This window comes from Hyaena hyaena, unplaced genomic scaffold, assembly GCF_003009895.1.
Source record: "Hyaena hyaena isolate Hyena2069 unplaced genomic scaffold, ASM300989v1 scaffold_368, whole genome shotgun sequence".
In the NCBI taxonomy this organism is placed as follows: domain Eukaryota; kingdom Metazoa; phylum Chordata; class Mammalia; order Carnivora; family Hyaenidae; genus Hyaena; species Hyaena hyaena.
In genome coordinates, this window is record NW_024080989.1 from 633598 (window position 1) to 654984 (window position 21387).

At 37.6% G+C, this 21387-nt stretch overlaps 1 protein-coding gene and 1 pseudogene across 1 annotated transcript in view; one reads left to right on the forward strand and one right to left on the reverse strand.

Moving 5' to 3' along the window:
* Positions 1 to 21387, forward strand: part of LOC120243778 (cat eye syndrome critical region protein 2) — a 177187-nt gene that overhangs the window by 96928 nt on the left and 58872 nt on the right. Inside the window, exon 2 of the mRNA XM_039250017.1 lies at positions 7166 to 7260. Within this exon, the coding sequence (XP_039105948.1) occupies positions 7166 to 7260 (95 nt within the window). The remainder of the gene's footprint in view (positions 1 to 7165; positions 7261 to 21387) is intronic.
* Positions 1037 to 1106, reverse strand: LOC120243785 (annotated as a pseudogene).

Below are 21387 nucleotides of genomic sequence, written 5' to 3' on the forward strand. Positions count from 1 at the left end.
AAATTTGGCCTCTTTACCATTTTTAAGTGCACAATTCAGTATTGTTAAGTATATTCACATTGTTTTGAAACAGAGTTCCAGAACCTTTTCTTCCTGCAGATGTGACATTATACCCATTAAAGTGAACATTTTTTAACTGAAGAGCCAGTTCTTCTGTTCAGGAGGATTAAAATTGCTTCCCAGTTACCTTTCTTCTTTGCTGATTCCTATAATATCCGATTTCACCACAGGGTGAAAACTGAGGCCTATATTAGTGTGCCTTGGTTTATCCATTTGGTTCCAACTGCTGGGGTTAACAGTAACTAAGGGGAATGTGGGAGAGGTGAGAAGAAGAGGGGGGAAAATAGCTTTGCTCTCCAGGGAGTTTATCACCTATTCTTCATTCTAATCTTTACTGATTCTGCATTTTAAGTTCTGCTGAGCTAGAGGGGGAAAGTTTACTGGCAACTTTGTCACCTTACAAGTTACCATGGCCTTGCATACTTGTTTGGTGGGTTACCTAGATAGCTGCTGATTTATGAAGCAAATAGAAATACATTTGAAAAGCAGTTTATATTTTGAGACCCATTTTCTTATTGATTTATGAGTTTACTGTATTCCATGGGTAGAATGGTAGGCAATGGAGGGGGGTTGAATTTTATTTGTAAATAACAGAGTTCCTCTCAATACTTGTATCACTTGAGGGACAGTTCAGACCTCCTTACTTCTCCTTGGAAGAGCAAATACAAATCCCTGATACTCTGCGTTTCTGTGTAACCACTTTCCTCAGTTGCTCCCTCATTGGGTCACAGTTGTGCTAGAAAAAACAAACCTAGGTTCAATGGGGAGAAGTTTTTACCAATCCCCTTTAGCCAGTCCATCATAGTTGAATATAGAACAAGAACATTTAAAATTTTTTTTTAATTAAAATAAGGATGCCTCAGTTTCTGCTGATAATGTTACAAAAACTATGGTTGAATCACCAGTGAAGCCTGGTTACTGAGGCAGGCAGAAAATAATACACTGAAACAATTTTGTCTTTCCTTCTTTTTCTCTTCTAAATTTCAGATTTACAGATTTTATTAATCATTGTTCTTGACTCATGACACACTCTCATCATTGATCTAGGAATGTTTCACTTTATTAATTTGTAAGTGATATCATCTGAAAATCACATCCGTCAGAATTAGAACATCATCAGTATCAAATGCTGCTTTCCCATCCAGTCTTCTGCCTCCTAGCACCTATGGGAATTTTTAATAATGCAGATAGGGACTAAAATGTTACCTTAGATTTATTGAAGAAAATATAAATTTGTTATACAAATTAATAATTCAGTTATTGGGCATGTATTTTAAGACAATTCTTACACTTATTGTAACTTGACTAATTTTGATTTCTGCTAACTACCACAGATTAACAAGATGTTAGTAATTTCAAACTTGAAAATTCATAATCTACATGTAAGTAGAATGTGGGTTTAAGGACATCTTATCTTTTGGCCATATCTCTCTTAACCTTTGTTGGTCTTAGCTTTTATTTTCTTATTGAACATCTTGTTTCACTCTAATTTGTCTGTAATTCTACTTGATGACTCTCTGGAAATACTAATAAAAGGATATTGGCAGTTGATAGTGTTTGGAGAACACTTTAACCAGAAATTTCATGTTATTTCTTTACATTCTAAATAGATTTATTGGTAGAAAAGAGATTCTTCTATAAGGATCAAATGACCCACTCTTTCCACCAGTGATCACTAATCTTGCATTTAGAGGATATTATTCAGTGGTTTGCCTGGATATCTGAATTACATTTAATTCTTCAGTCCTTTCAACAGGCTTTAGAGCTAGAGGTAGAACTGTAAATTCCACAGATACTGATAACCCACTTTATCTGCATGGTTTGATTATAATCATGCATTCATGCTCGGGTTTTTAGATAAACAAGGGGCTTTAGCTCTTCTTGAGATTAATCATTTGGGTATGTTTGGCCTTACAATATAAGGATTTAATTCAGTCCTTATGTCAGAAATTGAATTTTTATCTTTCTTACATGTTTTAGAGCATTTTTGGCCTATGGCATTATTTCATTTCTTTTGGTAATTATGTCTTTTGTTTTTTAAACCAGCATTTATTTATCTTCCATGTGTTCTCAAATCCTCCCCTTCTTTATTCCCACAGCTGCTGTTTTATTTATCGCAGACTCCGACCTTTTATCTTCCAGAATAGCACCTCCCAAACTGTATATGCATATGAATCATGGGGCTCTCATTAAAATGCAGATTCTGGTTTCTGTAAGTCCGTGGTAGCTCCAAGGTACCCTACTTCCTGCAAGCTTCCAGGTGATGCTGACACTCACCTCCATGGTCCTTCCCTCTGGTATCACTCAGTCATTCTGCACACTGCCCTCAGAACTGTTTTTTCTGAGATAGAGATCTGATCATTTCATTCTCCTTCAGACTTGATTGCATATAGAAGTAAAACCTACATTCTTTAGTGTGGTTTTCATGGTTTTCAGAGAAGGTCCTCAAGGAATAGGCCTGTCAGTGGTTCTCTAATTACTCTCTCCACGTTGAGGATGGTCCTTGGTACTTTCTACACATGCCATCAACTTTCGCATGCTCCTCCTTACTGTGCATTTGCCAGGTAAGAGTCTTCCCTTCAGGGCTCTGTGTGAATCTTCCTTGGCAAAGTCTTACTCCGCACTCCTCAGTTTCTCTAGTTTTCTCCATTTCCCCTATTGTTTTGTGTATTTAATGTGGCATTTGTTACATTGTCTCCATAATTCTTTGCTGTCATTCAGTCAAGAAAACATTTGAATTTCTACTGTTCTGGTTGCTGGACACTATTCTGGTCACTGGGGGAGACAACACTGAACACAATAATAGATAGATAAAGTTTTCCATCTGGCTTACATTTTAGCCTTCCCTCATTCCCTACCTTCCATCCATAAATCCATAAACCTATCAGGACTTTATTCACTTTTGTATCTCTATTACCTGGCATATAGTAGGTGAATGAAAAAAATGATAACTTAAAAAATATTTTTTTAATTTAATGTTTGTTTATTTTTGAGATAGAGCATGAGCGGAGAAGGGGCAGAGAGAGAGAGAGAGAGAGAGGAAGAGAAAGAGAGAGAAACAAACTGAAGCAGGCTCCAGGCTCTGAGCTGTCAGCACAGAACCCGACTTAGGGCTTGAGCCCACGAACAGTGAGATCATGACCTGAGCCAAAGTCAGGTGCTTAACTGACTAAGCTACCCAGAAGCCCTTATATATATAAACTTTTTAAAGTTAATTTGATGACCACCTACTATTTGCTAAGTTCTGTGCTAATGTTACAGGTAGGGCCACAGAAGAAAACAAGAATGTTCCTTTTTGGTAAGCACCTTATGTAGATGAATAAAACTAACACTGATATGTTAATATTAAGGAATAGAAAGGGCATTTAGTGACTCCATTGCTATATTTTATTGTTGCCTCTTCAGAGGGCAATGTCATAGGTATAAACTGGACAGCTAGAACTTGGATCTAATGAGAGTTACTCTGAAAGAAAGAGAAACGTTCTTGTCTAGCATTTCCACCTAAGCCAGAAGGGAATGTCTATTAGTGGGAAGCAGGAGGTTCAAAAGAAAGAGAATTCATATTAGAGCTTTAACTATTCCTGTATGAGTGATTTTTTTTTTTTTGGTAGTCTTACCTTAAAAATTAATGCAGACTCTACATTTTGCTCTATAGTATGACTTTTATAAAATTAATATTTTGAATTCTTTACTATTGAATAAAATCCATCCACATGTATCCTCTGACTTCTAGGAATCCTGCCAAGACCTCCATTTAATTTGGTACTTTTATTTTTTTAATCTTTATTTATTTTTAAGAGAGAGAGACAGAGCACAAGCAGGGGAGGAACAGAAAGAGAGGGAGACACAGAATCCGAAGCAGGTTCCAGGCTCTGAGCTGTCAGCACAGAGCCTGATGTAGGACTCAAATTCACGAACCACAAGATCATGACCTGAGCTGAAGTCAGATGCTTAACTGACTGAGCCACCCAGGTGCCCCAGTACTTCTGTTCTTTAAAAACACTAAAAAGCATCAGTTAGTACTGACTACAGCACCTTTAGTCAAGAATCACATTGTGATATTTAATTTTATTTAATTTAATACGCTGAGGAAGAGGACAGAACCTCATCAACAGGAGTGTATAATGATATGTGAACACACATGGTGTTGAAGGAGTTACTGGAGGAACCAGCAAAGTGAAACTCGACTAGGAAGATTTTATAGATAAAAGATTTTCACATAAAGGACATACAGTCCTTGGCGGACAGGGGAGCAGGTAGGGAGTTCTTTCTGCTTAGGGAAATGGTACATGTGAGGACTTGATTGGGAGTAATGGAAGTGGGTTATTGTAGCTATTGCAGCCATCAGCCTTTCTAGGATACAGAGGATGGGTCAGTAGGAAGCAGTTTACAAAGTATGACGAGCCTAGATGGGGTGGTCTGGGTTTCACTGAGTTCTGGCACTTTTTGCTGAGTACCGCAGGAGGAGTCAGTTAACCTTCCTGAGTCAAGTTTATTTATCCTGACATTGGGAGGGTTTAAAAAATCTGATCTATAATTGACTCTCCAGCTCTACCATTCGGTAATTCTGGCTTCTCTATCAAACAAGATGGCCTGGGACTTTTTGCTTCAAGGGTTCAGCTTCTCTTATAATTGCAGGTTGCTTTTTAGTCTTGCCCAGTGACCAAGCTTAAAATATGAACCATTCAAATCTTTCCTTGTTTTGCATCACATTCACTTCTGTCAGATCTTGAGTTCATGTTTCCCCATCGCTGCCATGTCTCTTGTTTGGGAAGTCCTTCAGAGTCTTTCTCCCAGCCTGCTGTTTGTGTTTACCCTCACCTCCCACCCTCCACCGCTAGAATTCATCTTAAATACACAGCAGCTGTGCCCTCTCAATAAAAATAACTGTAGTGAGTCGTCTTTGTCTTCCAAAGAAAAGCCAAACTCATTAGCTCAGTATTCAGTATCCGCTATCAATCTTAGCTCACATCACCCCCTTATATGATCTACCAAATAGCTAAACTGAAGCTGATACCCTCTTTGTTTCCTTGTCCCGCTGCTCCCTACACCTGGTTATGCCCTGCTTCTCCCCCCACATTGTCACCAGCCAGTTTGCCCATCTCAGGTGCCACCGACTTGACGCAATCTCTTAGGCTTCCCACAGCCAGAAATAATCCTTTTCTTCTCAATCCCCATAGCACCTACAGCACGTTTTCTGTACCTAATAGTGCTAATTAGTTAGTTTGTGTACCTTTTTTGTATTCTTATCTCTCTAAACTAAACTAAGCTCCCCAGTGCTTAGGAAGTACTATATTACCTTATATGGGGTGGGTGCCCAGTAAATATTAGTTGAATGAATGAATTCCGGCTAATTATATTTCAGATCTTTGTTATCTCTGATTAGTAGCGTTTTTTGTTTTCCTGAATAATCGCTAACTAGAATGCAGAAAAGAACTCTGCTAACAGGAATTAATATAAGAACCATTGCTATAGATGTGTTATAATTCCCAAGTTTGCAATTAAAGCAAGCCAAATGTTTGTAAGCCTCAGCTTTATTTATCTTTGAATGTTGAGTCTCATTCACCTACACTTTCAGTGCAGTATGGGACAGGTGAACCTTTCAAGTAAACCACCTCAGGGTAGTTTCTGTTTTGCTTATTTGTGTCAGTATGCTTAGCAGTTTTTTGTCTTATGGAAGTTTCAGAGCGAATGTTTACAGTCTTGAGAATTTCTAAAAATAAAATAATAAATGGAACCGTTAACTTACAAAATTATTTTTTAAGACTATTTTATAAAAACTTTATTGTTTTTATAATAGAAGAAGACTACCGTGTTCAGTATGCATTGCCCTGCAATTGGTGTTAAGGTCAGAAATTGCTTCTTATGCACACCTCATGCTTTCAGAGCCATTAATACAAGCCTTCAAAGTTCAGTTTTTCTGTGGTTAAAAATCTGGTCAGTATCATAAGCTATCAAACTATAAGCAGAGCAGACCCTTGGGAGATGGCCTGCATGCAGAAGATAGCCTGGTTAGAACAGTGCTGGCGAACTTGGTGTTCCAGGAGCTGATGACTTAGAACAGATTCCATCATCTTAGAAAATACTGGTTTATTATGGGAGATCAAAAAGAGAAATAGGATCTCCTAAAATTTCCCCACTGTCACATTTTGTCCCAGTAGCTCCTCTCAACTAATCTTTGTTCAGCATACTGTACTAAGACCAGCTAAATCTTTTGCATTGCCTGCTTGAATCCCAAGGAAAGCAAATAAATCTCACCTTGGATTAGACCATTAACATAGACATTACCTCACTTCTCTCCAGATGATGTAAGATTAATCTCAGTTCTAGCAATCTCCTATCATCAGTCCTCAAAATTAGAACTGCTACATTGCTCACTACCAGTGCTATTTGTTTTCAATAAATTAGTGGGTTTTTAAAACAGTTGTGGGTGGTATACCTGTTAAAACTGTTAAGTGAATGATGAATAATTTTTTTTAATGTTTTATTTATTTCTGAGAGAGAGAGAGAACGGGCGAGCTAGCATGAGCAAGGGAGGGTCAGAGAGAGAGAGAGGAAGACACAGAATCCAAAACAGGCTCCAGGCTCTGAGCTCGCTGTCAGCACAGAGCCCGACTCGGGGCTCGAACCTATGAACTGTGAGATCATGACCTGAGGTGAAGTCGGTGGCTCAACCGACTGAACCACCCAGGCGCCCCTGATGAATACTTTTTAATTATATACTTGCTCTTTTATTCTCTTATTAAAGTAGAAGGCATTATAGCATATTTGTAGAAGTTAAGTTCTTTGATAATTATGTTAGCTAGCACTGACTTACAAAAAGATATATGTGTGTTTCTTCTCATGTGCAGAAAAAAGGAGGGGAGTTTGGTAATGGAGCAATGGGAGAAATAAATTCCATAGAAAAACAAAAAGTTGAACTCATTGCTCTTCTAGCAGGAACTGTTGGAAGAAAGGCAGAGCTCATCCATGGCAAGCAGTTTGGCTACTCTGACCATGTAGTGGCTTAGAGGGTGTTGTCAACAGTGTGGGTTGTAGGAGGGGAGAGACAGGTGAATTTTAAGGAACCTGTGTTTGATCTCTCAATTTCTCTGTCTCCTCATAGGAGTTAGAAGCAGCTCTTCACAGAGATGATGTAGAGTTTATCAGTGACCTGATCGCCTGCCTACTTCAGGGCTGCTATCAACGAAGAGATATCACGTGAGTAATCCTGATTTTACTACATATTTCATGCATAAAGAACTAATAATTTACCAGGTGTCGTGATGTTTCATGTCTCTTGTAACAAACCAGAACTGATCGTTCTCTGGTGGTATTTACAAATGCATTCCACAGTGCTGTGTTTGGCTCCTTTTGCAGTTCAGTTTTAATGTTATTATAATCCTTGAGCTTATTTCACTCTCACAAATCTATATCCTTTACTCTTGGATCCACCAGTTAACATAATCAAGTGTAGAATTTCTTCCTGTCAGTATATACCTTTCTTTCTGAGTTGTATAGAAATATGTAGTCTCTTGCTACGTATTGATAAAATGTAGCCTAACAAATTAAAAGTAGATTTTACTTGAGTATCTTCTATTCATATAACCAGCAGTATAATGTTTAATATGGAACTTCTAGTCTCCCTCACACTTTAAGTGCTAAGTAAACCACTCTCCAGTACATTTGAGATGTATAGAAATTTGGAACAAAGTTTTATTTGTATAGACAAATAAAGGATCTTCCTGATAAGACCTCATTCCTTGTTTTGACCCTAACTTGATACACATTTTCTTTGCTACGTTTCTATAGGGAGCAGAATTTGTATAGAGCCAACTCTTAAAAAGCTGAGACAAAAGGCTTTTCCAGTTTTTAGCCCTCTGGTGCCACGCAGGGCAGGGGATTGAGTGTTAATGGTTTGTATTTTTCACACAGTTAAAGGTGGTATCTCAAATACTTCTGTTCTTTAAATCTACCTTTAGGTATCTGCTCTGGCTGGGAATGTAGGCCCAGTACTAATGCACAATAAACTTGTCATTACAGGATGAGTGAGAGATTGATGAAATGCCATTTTGTTCAGGGTGAAGTTTGTATCCCTTAAGGGAGAGTTATTGCTCCTGGACTCAACTGTGTTAATATAATGACTTTTTTCCCTGAGAATACCCAGATGGTTGTGCTAGACAAAGAAGAGATGAAAGGGGGAAATCATCTATTGTTTTACTACTTGAACATGATAATTAAGGTCTTCCATTCTTTTATTGGGATGTAGATTTGGGAATTTATGTGGTTTTTAAGCACAGTTGTAGTCATACTGTGATAGAATTTTACATTTTCATATCTTGCATTTTTTCATTGTAATAGTTAATTTTCTTAAACCACCTTTCCTTTAAATATGATTGTCAAATGATCCAATTTGATAGCTAGACATTTGTGTCTAGCTTTTAACTGTTGTAAGCAGGCTATAATGTATTGCCTTGGACACAAAAGTTTGCACACCTAGTGAATTATCTCCTTAGCTTAAATTTCTGGAATTGTGGTCACTCAGTCATAAGAAATGTCCCATTTAAAATTTTTAAAATAAATTGCCAGGCTGCCCCACCACAGAGGTTGCTCCATTTTACCCTTGAACCTTTACTGCATAAGGACATCTGGTTGCTTAAACCTCCATCTGGATATTGCCCACTATTTGCTGGCCAGCAAGTCCTGGTACAACAAACATAAACTCTCAGGGCCTTCATGGAATTTACAATACTATGGGGGGTGGGGGTAAGGGTTCACAGTATATATAACAGTAATGGTTATATAATTACTGTGATAAGTGTTCTAAAGTAAAAATAGAGTGTTAACAGAGCATATAACCTCATATGAGAAAATGATATGTGAACTGAGCCTTCATATTTGGGCTTCCTTAAGCCAGTGCCCATATTTCATAAAGCACAATAAATAAGTGAATGAATGAAAGAATAAACAAAAGAAATGATCACAGATTTGCAAGTAGAAGTGATAACCCTAGAGCAGAGCCTAGAGGTTATAAAGTTAGAAGGTCCCATATGGTTCAGAGGCATGATTTGTTTGAGCAGGAGAGTCTTGGCCCCTGAGCGTTAAACTGTTATTTGTTGCCAACATCTAAAATGAGATGTCACATTTCAAATCCCACTTTATAGCTTTTAGAAAACATCTAATGGTCTGCAAACCATGAAGAGAGCCATCTACTAGCGGGCAAACAGGGACTAGTCTGCCTCAGTCCTCAGCATTCCTGACTGCGGAGGCTGATTGTCACTCATCATCTGTCATGTTCACACGGCCCACCTCATTCATTTATTTTTATTTATTTATTCTTTTAGCATTTTTTCATTTTGGAGAGAGTGTTAGTGAGGGAGGGACAGAGAGAGAGGGAGACCAAAATCTCAAGCAGGCTCCAGGCTCTGAGCTGTCAACACAGAGCCCAACACAGGACTCGAACTCATGGACTGGGAGATCATGACCTGAGTTGAAGTCAGATGCTTGACTGACCGAGCCACCCAGGTGCCCCTCACCTTTTTTTTTTTTTTTTTTTTAAAACCTACCTGTCCTATGCACACATTTTGGTTTAAGGAATCCAATATGGCTACAGCACAATAGGAATTGGAGCCTAATAGGCTTTGTAAGCTGGGTTAAGAATTGAGGGGGATAGAGGCGCCTGGGTGGCTCAGTCGGTTAAGCGTCCAACTTCGGCTCAGGTCATGATCTCATGGCTCATGAGTTTGAGCCCCACATCAGGCTCTGTGCTGATGGCTTGGAGCCTAGAGCCTGCTTCTGATTCTGTGTCTCCCCCCCCTCTCTCTGCCCCTCCCCATCTCATGCTCTATGTCTCTCTGTCTCTTGAAAATAAATAAACATTTTAAAAAATTACAAAAGAAAACGAAAATAATTTGAGGATATAATCCTAAAAGCAAGGTGAGCAGGGGACTGGTCAGGTAAGCATCCTGGCCAAGTATGGGGTAAGCAGGAAGACCAGTTAGGGGCTAATCAGTTAATCAGTGGAGAAAGAAGAGGTGTTGACGGAAGGATTATTATGAAGGTAAAATTAACTGGACTTGGTGTCTCTAATCTTGATCAGTCTGTTAGGCATAAACTTGTTTTAACTTGCATTTCATGGATCAATCTTTACACTGGTGTGTTGGTTGAAGATCAGGCAAAAGAAATGCTTGTTTAAAACTTGTGAGGCTTTCTTCCTCTAAGCTCTTCAGTTTCATTCATGCACAAGAGTGTTCCTTTACCCTTGCTAGTGCTGGACATTGCCCATAACATGCCAGCCCCTAGGCACTAATAGAATAAAACAGTGTCCTATCTCTTGGAGACTATGGTCTTCAGTGTGTGACAGTGGGGACAGTCTGTGGTTGAACGTTTAAATAGCTAAAGTCATATCATTTATGGAATAAATCTTCCCATCCCTGTTGGCAGGTGATATCTCTTTGATCTTTTACTAATTTTTTGCTCATATTAGAATTTGCTTTCTACAAAACAACTGGTTTTTTCCGGTTGTACCTTTTTTGCTCATATTAGAATTTGCTTTCTACAAAACAACTGGTTCTTTCCAGTTGTACCTGTCAGTCTCTTTTGGCTCTGAAACCACATTGTGTGTCCCTAATATATTCACTAGTTTTGTGAGCTTTGCCTCAGTTTTTTCATGTGTAAAATGTGTTTAATGATAGTATTTACTTGTTGGATTATTGTTAAGGATGAAGTAACATTATGTATATGAAACAGGGATATTGTCTAAACATAACTAATAACATTTGAGTGATTATTCCTTTATATTATATTTTAATGTTCAATAAGCATAATCCCTATAATTAATCCTTTTATTTTAAATTTGTCTTGAGGCATGTGGGTGGCTTTGTTGGTTAAGCATCCAACTCTTGGTTTTGGCTCCGATCATGATTTTACAGTTTGCGAGTTCAAGCCTCACATCAGGCTCTGTGCTGAGTGTGGAACCTTCTTAGGATTCTCTTTCCCTCTCTTTTCTCCTCCTCTCTCTGCTCCTGTTCCTCCCCCACTCATTCTCTCTCTCAGAATAAATAAATATACTTTAAAACATGTGTTTCCAAACAATAAAATAAATTTCGTCTGTTAATCTTCATTCTTCTGGAAAATGATTTTTCTATCTCATCGTGTTCTATTTTATCTCATCATGTTATATTGATTAGAGTCAAATAAACCTATGAGTAAATTTAAGCAGAATTGACCTCTTCACAATATTAAGATTGCTTTTTTTTATTCAAGCTCTGTTACCCAGTAAAAATGATTGATTCATTTAGGTCAGATACATTCCTGGCTATCTTAATCTTTGTTGCCATTAAGAGTAGAATCCCATTTATACTATAAGTACTTTGGAGAAATATATTCTTCTGAATAGATCTTAAATCTACCTAGTTTATTGATCCTGATTATTTTTTAAGTTGCTTTTTTTTCTGATTTTCTAGGATTATCATCCCTCTTTCCTTTTGGTGTTTTTATTCTTGTCTGTTTCATGCTGTACTAGTTATCCACTGCAGTGTAACAAATTACCCTAAAACTTAGCAACATAAAAACCACAAAAAATGATCATACCACAGGTTCTATGGGTTAAGAATCTGGCTGCAGTTTAGCTGGGTGTGTCTGACATAGTATCACTTACAAGACTGTAGTCCAGGTACCCAGGACCCTGACTAGGACTATAGTCCTCTCAAGGCTTGACTGGAGCAAGGATCCATGTATCTGTTTTATGCTGCTGTGTAACAAATTTCTCCAAGTTGAGTAGCTTAAAAAAATCTATTTATTATCTGACAGTTTTATAGGTCAGAAGTCTACACGTGGCTCACCTGGACCCTATGCTCAGTTTCTCACAAGGCTACAATCAGGGTGTCAGCCAGGCCATGTTCTAATCTGGAGGCTTACCTAGGGAGCAATCCGAGTTCAGTCAGGTTGATGGCAGAGTTGTCTCCTTGGAGTTGTAGGACTGAGGTCCTCATTTTCTTTCTGGCTGTTGACTAGGAGCTGCTGTCAGCTCCCACAGGTCACCTGCAGTTTTCTTCTAAGTGGTCTCTTACTACACAGCTCTTATTGTTCAAGGCTAGCAGGAAAATAGCCCTTGTCTGTCTGGAGAGAGTCTTATATGATATAATCATGGGAGTGACCTCCATTTGCTACATTCTGTTTATTACAGGCAAGGTATAGACAGTCTTTCACACTTAAAGGGAGAGGATTGTACAAGGGGATGAATACAAGGAGGCAGAAATCATTCTGGGCCTCTTAAAGGCTGCCTCTTATACATGTTTTTTTTATATTGACCAGGTCGTCCAGAACAAAACTAAATAATAATGGTAAGATGTATGTATGCTTGCATCTAATTACATATGCTTAGTTATTAATAATTCATCAATTGTGTAGGTATTTTGATAGACTTTTTTGTGGACAAGAACCAATTAATTGATTTTTTGATAATTATATTTAGTATTAATGGATCCTATTTATATGTGTATGTGCATTTGAATCATATATATTAATCATATCATATATAAACATAAAAATCATATGTATGTGAATTATCAGTGAGATTTTGATTTGCCCCTTTGTAAAATAAATGGCTGTAACCAACTTGTTCCTCACTTAATTTTATTCCTCCCATATTTATCATAAAAGTCTCTACCAAAAATTATAGGAAAAGTATGTAATTAGTACTTTGATAGTATTTGATAATATTTTGATTATACTTCCTATAAAAGCAATTAGTTTGAAAATAATGGCTATTTAGGGGCGCCTGGGTGGCTTAGTCGGTTAAGCGTCCGACTTTCGTTGAGGTCATGATCTCGCCGTTCGTGGGTTCGAGCCCCGCGTCAGGCTCTGTGCTGACTGCCGGCTCAGAGCCTGGAGCCTGTTTCAGTCTGTGACTCCCTCTCTCTCTGACCCTCCCCTGCTCACGCTGTCTCTCTCTCTCTCCTAGAAATAAATAAAACATTTAAAAAAAATGAAAATAATGGCTATTTAAAATAATGGTATTTAATTTAGAATCCACCTTTTCTCATCATTCATTATATTTTCGCTTGGGTTCATTTCATTTTTTTCAGTCTTCTTGTGAGGTGGGAAGAGAGATGGTATGAAGCCATCTCCTAGATTAATAAGGTCTCATTTTATAGAGAAAGAAAAATAATCCAGACATTTGTCAGGTTATGTAGCTATTTAGAAGGTGAACAATTCCCACAAAGAGTTGAACGAACAGGAGTTTGAATATTATAATCTGAATTTTAGGCCTGTAACCCAAACCCTTTCATATTTTTTCTTAACATAAAATTAATGCATTTTTGCAGTATTAAAAATAAGTTTTTTTAAGAAACAAGTGTTCCTGAGGATGTGGAGAAAATGGAACTATCGGTAGGAATGCAAATTGGGGCAAGCATTGTGGAAAACAGTATGGACATTCCTCAGAATATTAAGTTAAAACTACCCTGTGAGCTAATAATCACACTACTCGGTATTTACCCAAAGAATACAAAAACCCTAATTTGAAAGGTTATATACACCCCTATGTTAATTGCAGCATTATTTCCAATAACCAAGCTGTGGAAGCAGCCAAAGAGTACATCAACTGACAAATGGGTAAAGAAGAGTTGATATATGTATATACACAATGGAATATTATTAAGCCATAAAAAGAATGAAAGCTTGCCATTTATACCAACATGGATCTAGAGAGTAAATTGCTAAGTGGAATAAGTCAGTCAGAGAAGGACAAATATCCTGTGATTTCACTCATAATGTGGAATTTAAGTAACAAAAGAAACAAAGAAGAATAAAAGAGGAGAGACAAACCAAGAGACTCTTAAATATAGATAACAAACTGATGGTTACCAGATGGGAGGTGAATGGGGGATGGGTGAAAATGGTGATGAGGATTAAGAGCACACTTAGCATGATGAGCACTGAGTAATGTTTAGAATTATTGAATCACTATATTGTATACCTAAAAATAATATGACACCCTGTGTTAACCATACTGGGTTAAAACAAAAGAACAATAAAATTTCAAAAAGTTTTTTTAAAAATCACCAAACATAGTATAGGGTAGGTATCCTCATCTCCTTCCTGAAGACGGGGCGGGTACGGGATGAGCTGTCCAGACTAGGTATTATTTGTGTCCTAAGTATACCTAGAGGTAAAAATAACATTTCTAGATTTCAGAATGTATCTTTCTCATCAAAACTGTGTTGGCTTACCAGTCACATGCAGAGACCCAGTTTCATTCTGTCATCTGTTTCTTCTACGTCCTCTCCACAGTTTCTGCCTTTATAAGACCACGCCTGCTCCCCTTCCACAGTGCTGAATGATAGCAGCTTTTATAATTGCTTTTCCGTAGTCCTAAATGATTTCTTTTGAAGTGAGGGATTAATTTCTTTAAAAAAAAAAAAAAAAAACCTCAGATGTCATAAAATTTCAGATATTTGTAATGGGTAAGAGAGAAAGGAGTCTTTCCCCTCCCCTTTTTCCAGCAGTTACTTCTTCAACTGTTCTGCTATTGATGGAAAATAAGGAAGAGTCTCAGATGGACAGAAGAAAAAAAAGCCTAGGGCTCTCAGTACTCTCAATATTCATTGTCTTTTGGTACAGGGTGTGGGAGCACAGGTCCTACCAGTAGTGATGAAGAGTTCTTCCTGACAAAGCAGAGCCTGCTGTTCTGTGCTGGGGCAGGGAGGCAAGCAGTTGTACAGCATTTTTCAAACCACATTCTGTTAAACACAGAAGGTGTAAGATGTCAGAGTATTGTGGAGAACATAATCAGTAATTTTTATCTGTTTAAGTACCAATGAAATAAAAATATTTCTGGATGGCCAGATAAGTTTGGGGACTGGGGTAGCCCTGAGATTCTGAATTAATTATTCTGGAATGAGGCTTTGACCTCAGCCTTTTAAAAATTTGTTGTTATTGATATATACACAGAGAAAAATGTATAGTCTGTAGTTCTGCAGTTCAGTGAACTGCATACTGTTCACTGAACACACCTGTATAATGAGTACCCAGACTAGAAAGTACAGGGGCGCCTGGGTGGCTCAGTTGGTTAAGCGTCCAACTTCACCTCAGGTCCTGATCTCCCAGTTCATGAGTTCAAGCCCTGCATTGTGCTCTCTGCTGACAGTGCAGAGTCTGCTTCTGATCCTCTGTATCCTTATCTCTGTGTCCTTCCCTTGCTCACACTCTTCTGTCTCAAAAATAAACATTAAAAAAAAATAAAGAATACTACAGTGGAGTTTTATTTTTTCCATCGAGAGGAATTGCACAAAGTGATGGTCATTTTGTCCCACAGGTGGTATCCACTAGCAATTAGAGTGAATGCATGCTCTCTGAAGTTTTACTTTCATCTCATCCTGAAGAAAAGTTTGACAAATGATGGCTTCGTTTTTCTGGTTCTGAGGTTCACCTGATATGTGGAGCTAAGACAGCTACTTAATCTCTTTGTACATAACTTACCTCATCTCAGAATGAGAACAGTACCTACTAAAGTTATTATGAGATTTAAATGAAATAATTTATGAGGAGCCTTAAAACAGTCTTGAACTACTAATAAATAGCAATTTATATATCAGTGTATGTAGAAACATTTTCATTAGGTTCTACATGTGCTGGGTAGAAAGTAGACACTGATTCAAGCAGTTTTCCATCTCTTATCTATTATGGTTTGTATGTTTTGAAACTGGGGTCAGCAGACTTTTTCTGTAAAGGCCCAGAGAATAGATATTTTGGGCTTTGTGTACAACACATGATCTGTTGAAACTACTCCACCCTGTCATGGTAGTGCAGAAGCCGTGCCTAAATGACTGACTAGGGCTGTGGCATTTTTAGAGCTTTATGTTCATTGGAATTTGAATTTAATAACATGTTCACATGCCATGAAATAGTATTGTTTTGATTCCCCCCTCCAAACTATTTACAACAGGATGGTTTTTACATTCTTAGCTTACAGGTTGTTAAAAAAATAACAGCCAAAAAGACAGGCAGGCCAGATTGGGCCCACAATCCATAGTTTGCCAGCTCTTGTTTTTAGAAAACTAAAAATGATTACTATTCTAGTTTCCACTAACTCATTCTAACCTTTAAGGTAGCATATGGAACCTACATGTTTTTGTGTTCTCCAAACTGAGATTTGTGCCCTTATAGAATAGTGCTTATTTATTTATCCTTACTATCCTAGCCACTGCTGTAAATGCTTTTCAGGAGCTTTTATTTAATCCTTAACAATGCCTGCTATAAATTTCTTTCTCATCTATTAAGGATGATGAGTTTAAGGCACAGAGAAGTTAAATAACTTGTCCAAGGTTACACAGCTAGTAATTGACATAAGGTAGATTTGGCCCTTAGCAGTGTAATCCTAGACTTCCAGCTCTAACCCACAGCCCCATACTATAAAGAAATTAAAAGAAAAACGTTAGAGGTTTTTGTCTAAAACAAGAATTTTTAACTATTTTGAACGGTGTACTTCTTTGGCATTCTAATAAAGTGTATGGACCTCATCTAAGAATATGATTTGAAATCACAAAATAAAATATATAGGATTGGGGTGCCTGATTGGCTCAATGAGTTAAGCCTCCAACTTCGGTTCAGGTCATGATCTTGTGGTTTGTGAGTTCGAGCCCCACGTTGGGCTCTGTGCTGACAGCTCTGAGCTTGGAGCCTGCCCTGGATTCTGTAATAATCTCCCTCTCTGTTCCTCCCCCTTAGTCTCTGTCTCTGTCTCTCAAAAATAAACATTAAAAAATTTTTAAACAGGATTACAATATAGAATCCAACTATACTGAAATGTGTTTAGTAAAATTTAATGGAACAAATTTTTGATACAGTAATGTGGTTTTTTTGTTAACTCAGTGTGTTCTAACAGCAGGCTTTATTTCTTAAGATTACTATTTTCCAAGTATTCATGATTATAAATGTTTATTTTGAGATATTTATAGTATCTGTAATATGATATGAAAATATATGATTTCTTTTGACAGAAAATATTTATGCTACTATTTTGTTGCCTGAATTTATAATTGAGCAGAACATAAAATTTCTGTAATAGGCTAGTAAAATAAAAATTAATATTTTCTTAGGTTCATGGACCATATGAATTATCTCTGTGGACCTTTGCTTTAGGAGGTTTTTCAACCTCAAACTAATTTACAGTTCAGAATCCGTGTGTTAGAAGTAAAAGGAACTTTAGATATCATCTAGTATAATTTGTTTTTTTAACCTCATTTGTTAATAGGAAACTAAAGTAAGCAGCAAAACTACCCAAGTCATGACTGTCACTTCCACACGTGTTCCATTGTACACTATTGTAATATTTGCTCTCACATATGTCTAAATATTCTCTGCATCACACAGCAGGATTCATTTGCAAACCTTTGGTTTGGTTTTGTGTTAGTTATAGTTGTGTTTAGGAATTTGTTGTATCTGAGAGACATTTAGAATAAAGTCTCAGTTCAAAAGTTTTCGGGAATTTGTTCACTTTATTGCCAAAGAAGAGTAGTACAGTAAATAGTCCCTCATCTGCAAGGTGTGCATCCCAGGACCCCCAGTGGATGCCTGAAACTGTGGTTTGTATTGAATCCTATATATACTGTATTTTTCCCTATACATACTTATGATAAACTTTAATTATAATTTAGGCACAGTAAAAATTGAAATTTAGATAAATACTTAAAAGTTAAAAATTAGGCACAGTAAGAGATTGACAACCATAACAAAATAGAACAGTTCCAACAATTTACTGTGATAAAAGTTTTACAAATATGTACACGTACACTCTCAAAATGTCTTACTGTACTAAACAATGTGTTATACTTACGTACTTACTGTACTTACCATGATGATGTGAGATGATAAAATGCCTAAATTATGAGATGAAATCAGGTGAAGGATGTAGTTTTTTTTTTTTTAATGTTTTATTTATTTCTGAGAGAGAGAGACACAGCGTGAACAGAGGAGGGTCAGAGAGAAAGGGAGACACAGAATCCGAAGCAGGCTCCAGGCTCTGAGCTAGCTGTCAGCACAGAGCCCGACGCAGGGCTCGAACCCATTAACCGTGAGATCATGACCTGAGCCGAAGTCGGACGCCTAACCGATTGAGCCCCCCAGGCGCCCCAGGATGTGGTTATTTGATAACTCAGAAGGAGGATCATCAGCCTGGACCTCAGATACCTGAAACTGGAATGTGAAACCACAAATAAAGACAAGACTGTTGCATCTGAATGGGTAGTCAGTCCTTGTGGCAATCGGACTCTAAGTCCTCAGAACTTCTGTCTTTGTGTGATCCCTTCCCTTTGAGCGTGGGTAGCATCTGCTCCTAAGCCATAGAATGTGTCAACACTGATGGGATGTCACTTTCCTGATTATGTCATACGTATATGATTCCATCTTGCTATCAAGTGTGCTCTAGAGACTCTATTGCTTTGATGAAGTAAGCAACTGTGTTGGGAAAGCTCAGATGGCTAGGAATTGCAATGGCCCCTAGGAGCCAAGGGCAGCTAAAGTACAGCTCTGTACATAACCATCAATAAATCAGGCCAGAAAAATAATGTTGAGCAAATAAATCATAGAAGCATATGTACCAGTGATTACATTTTTATAAATGTAAAACAAGGAAAACTAAATGAGGATAAATATATATGGGAAACTTATAAAGAAAATCAAGGGAATGATTAACACAATTCAGGCAAGTGATTCTACCTGGTAGGAAGGGAGAATACTGTAGCTAGGGATAAGCATAAAAGATGGTAATTACCTTAGATGGTAATAATGTCTAAGGTAGTGATTTTTAAACCTTACAGAACATGAGAATCAATTAGAGGGCTTGTTAAGACAGATTGCTGGCCCCACCACTATCTAATTCAGTAGGTTGGAATTGGGCTGAGAATTTGCATTCTTCACAATTTCCAGATGATGCTTATGTGCTTGTCCAAGACCATCCTCACAGTGCCACAGATCTAAGGAACTACTAATTTTATTTCCCAAGCTTGATGGTAGACACATGGGTTCTTGTTTATTTTGTTTTGTTTATGCACTTTCTTTACCAGTTTATCCCCCTTAGTATATAAACTCAAAAGCAGAGTAACATACTTTGAGTTGGTAACATATTTGTTGCGGCTTTTGAGACACTGTGCTTTTCCTCCTGTTAGTCTCCCTGGAATTGCAATTCTAGCCAGTTGGTTTTATGAGCCTGTATCAATAAAAACTGTAGGCATTTAAAGCGATTCATCAATTTACTTGCTCCAAGCAGCACTTCTTTACTGGGAAGTATCCTACCCTAATTGAGCAAGGGATTTGAAATCAGGAACTTCTGGTTTGCTCCTAGCCATCAAAGTGAAGATAGGATTGCTTCAGTGTCTGGAGCAATGGTTTAAGCCTTATAAAAATATCCCCCATTAAATGCTCATTGTGATGATATTTGACACCAAAAGATTTTTTCCTTTTATCGTCTTTAGTAAGTGCTTTTTAGATAATCTAGACTAATTTGTGCTTCAGTGTGGTCTTTGTTTCGCTTCCTTGTGGTTTCCACTCAAAGTTGAAACACCTAACAATTATACATTTTACTTCTCCGGGGTTAATTCTGTAATAGATTCTCTACAGACTCTTAAATATTTGATATTTGAAGGTTTTATCTGCCCTGTATAGAAATATTATTTATCTTTTTGGAAATTACAGTACTTCCGTGAGTCAATTTAATCTCATCTTCATTAAGATAAAATTTAGATACAATAAAATTCAGTTTAAGTGTACAGGTTTTTTGTGGACAAATGAATATACTATGTTTTCACCATCTTACTCAAGATAATAGGACATCTCCATCTCTGCAGAAGGTTCCCTTTGCCACTAAATCTGCGCCATCCCCCTCCCCCACATTGCACTCCAGGCAACCACTGATCTGATTTTTTTAATCACTATAAATTAAGTTTTACCTTCTAGAATTTTATATGAGTGGGACTGCACAGTATATACTCGTGTCCAGTTTCTCAGTCATCATAATGTCTATGTGATAGTCATTGACACTGCTGTTTCTGTCAGTAATTTGCTCCTTAAAAAAAAATTTTTTTTAATGTTTTAGCTGTCAGCCAGAGCCCAAAGCAGGACTCGAACCCACAAACCACAAGATCATGACCTGAGGTGAAGTCGGACGCTTAACTGACTGAGCCACCCAGGCACCCCTAATTTGCTCCTTTTTAAAGAGAGGGAGTCTAAATTATATTCCATTGTGAAAGGAAATACCACAATTTGTTTATCTGTTCACTGGCTGATGGACTTGTATACTCCTTCTGGTCTATGATGAGTAAAGCAGCTATGAACACTTACATACAAATGTTTTAAGGTTATATGTTTTTATGGTCATATGTTTTCATCTTTCTTGGGAATTGCTGAGTCATTATAAGAGTATGGTTGAGAAACTGCCTGACAATTTTCTAAGTAGTTGAAACATTAATACTCCTACTAACAGCATACCAACAGTCCAGTTGCTCTATATCTTTATCAACATTTGTCATTTTTAAATTTACCCAGTTTTAATTTAAGTTTACTGATTCTAGGGGGTATATATAACATGATAACTCATTGTGGTTTTATTTTGCATTTCCCTGATGACTAGATATATAATGGGTTATGAATATTTTCTCCTGGTGTCTAGCTTGCCTTTCCATTTGTTTTGCAGTGTATTTTGTTGAAGCCCAGTTCATCAGTTTTCTCTAAGTATGTTTCATACTTTTTGTTTCCTATCAAAGAAACCAGGACCTATCTTAACATCAAGATTTTCTTCTAGTTCTAGTTTTAGCCTTTTTAAAAATGTTTTTATTTATTTCTGAGAGAGAGAGAGAGAGAGACATCATGAGCAGGGGAGGGTCAGAGAGAGAGGGAGACACAGAATCCGAAGCAGGCTCCAGGCTCTGAGCTGTCAGCACAGATCCCGATGCGGGGCTCGAACCCACGAACCATGAGATCATGACCTGAGCCGAAGTCGGACGCTTAACCGACTGAGCCACCCAGGCACCCCTCTAGTTTTAGCTTTTTGCTGTTGGTGTTATGATGCATTTTGAGTTAGTATTTTGTATTGGATATGAAGTCAAAGGTTGATATGTTTTGTTTTTAAGTTCTATTTATTTTGAGAGCGGGAGAGAATGAACAGGGGAGGGGAAGAGAGAGGGAGAGAGAGAATCCCAAGCAGGTTCCGCCCTGAGAGCATGGTACCTGACAGGGCTTGAGCTCACAAACCATGAGATGATGACCTGAGCCAAAACCAAGAGTCGTCAGATGCTTAACCGACTGAGCCACCCAGATGCCCTTTTAATGTTTATTTTTGAGAGAGAGAGA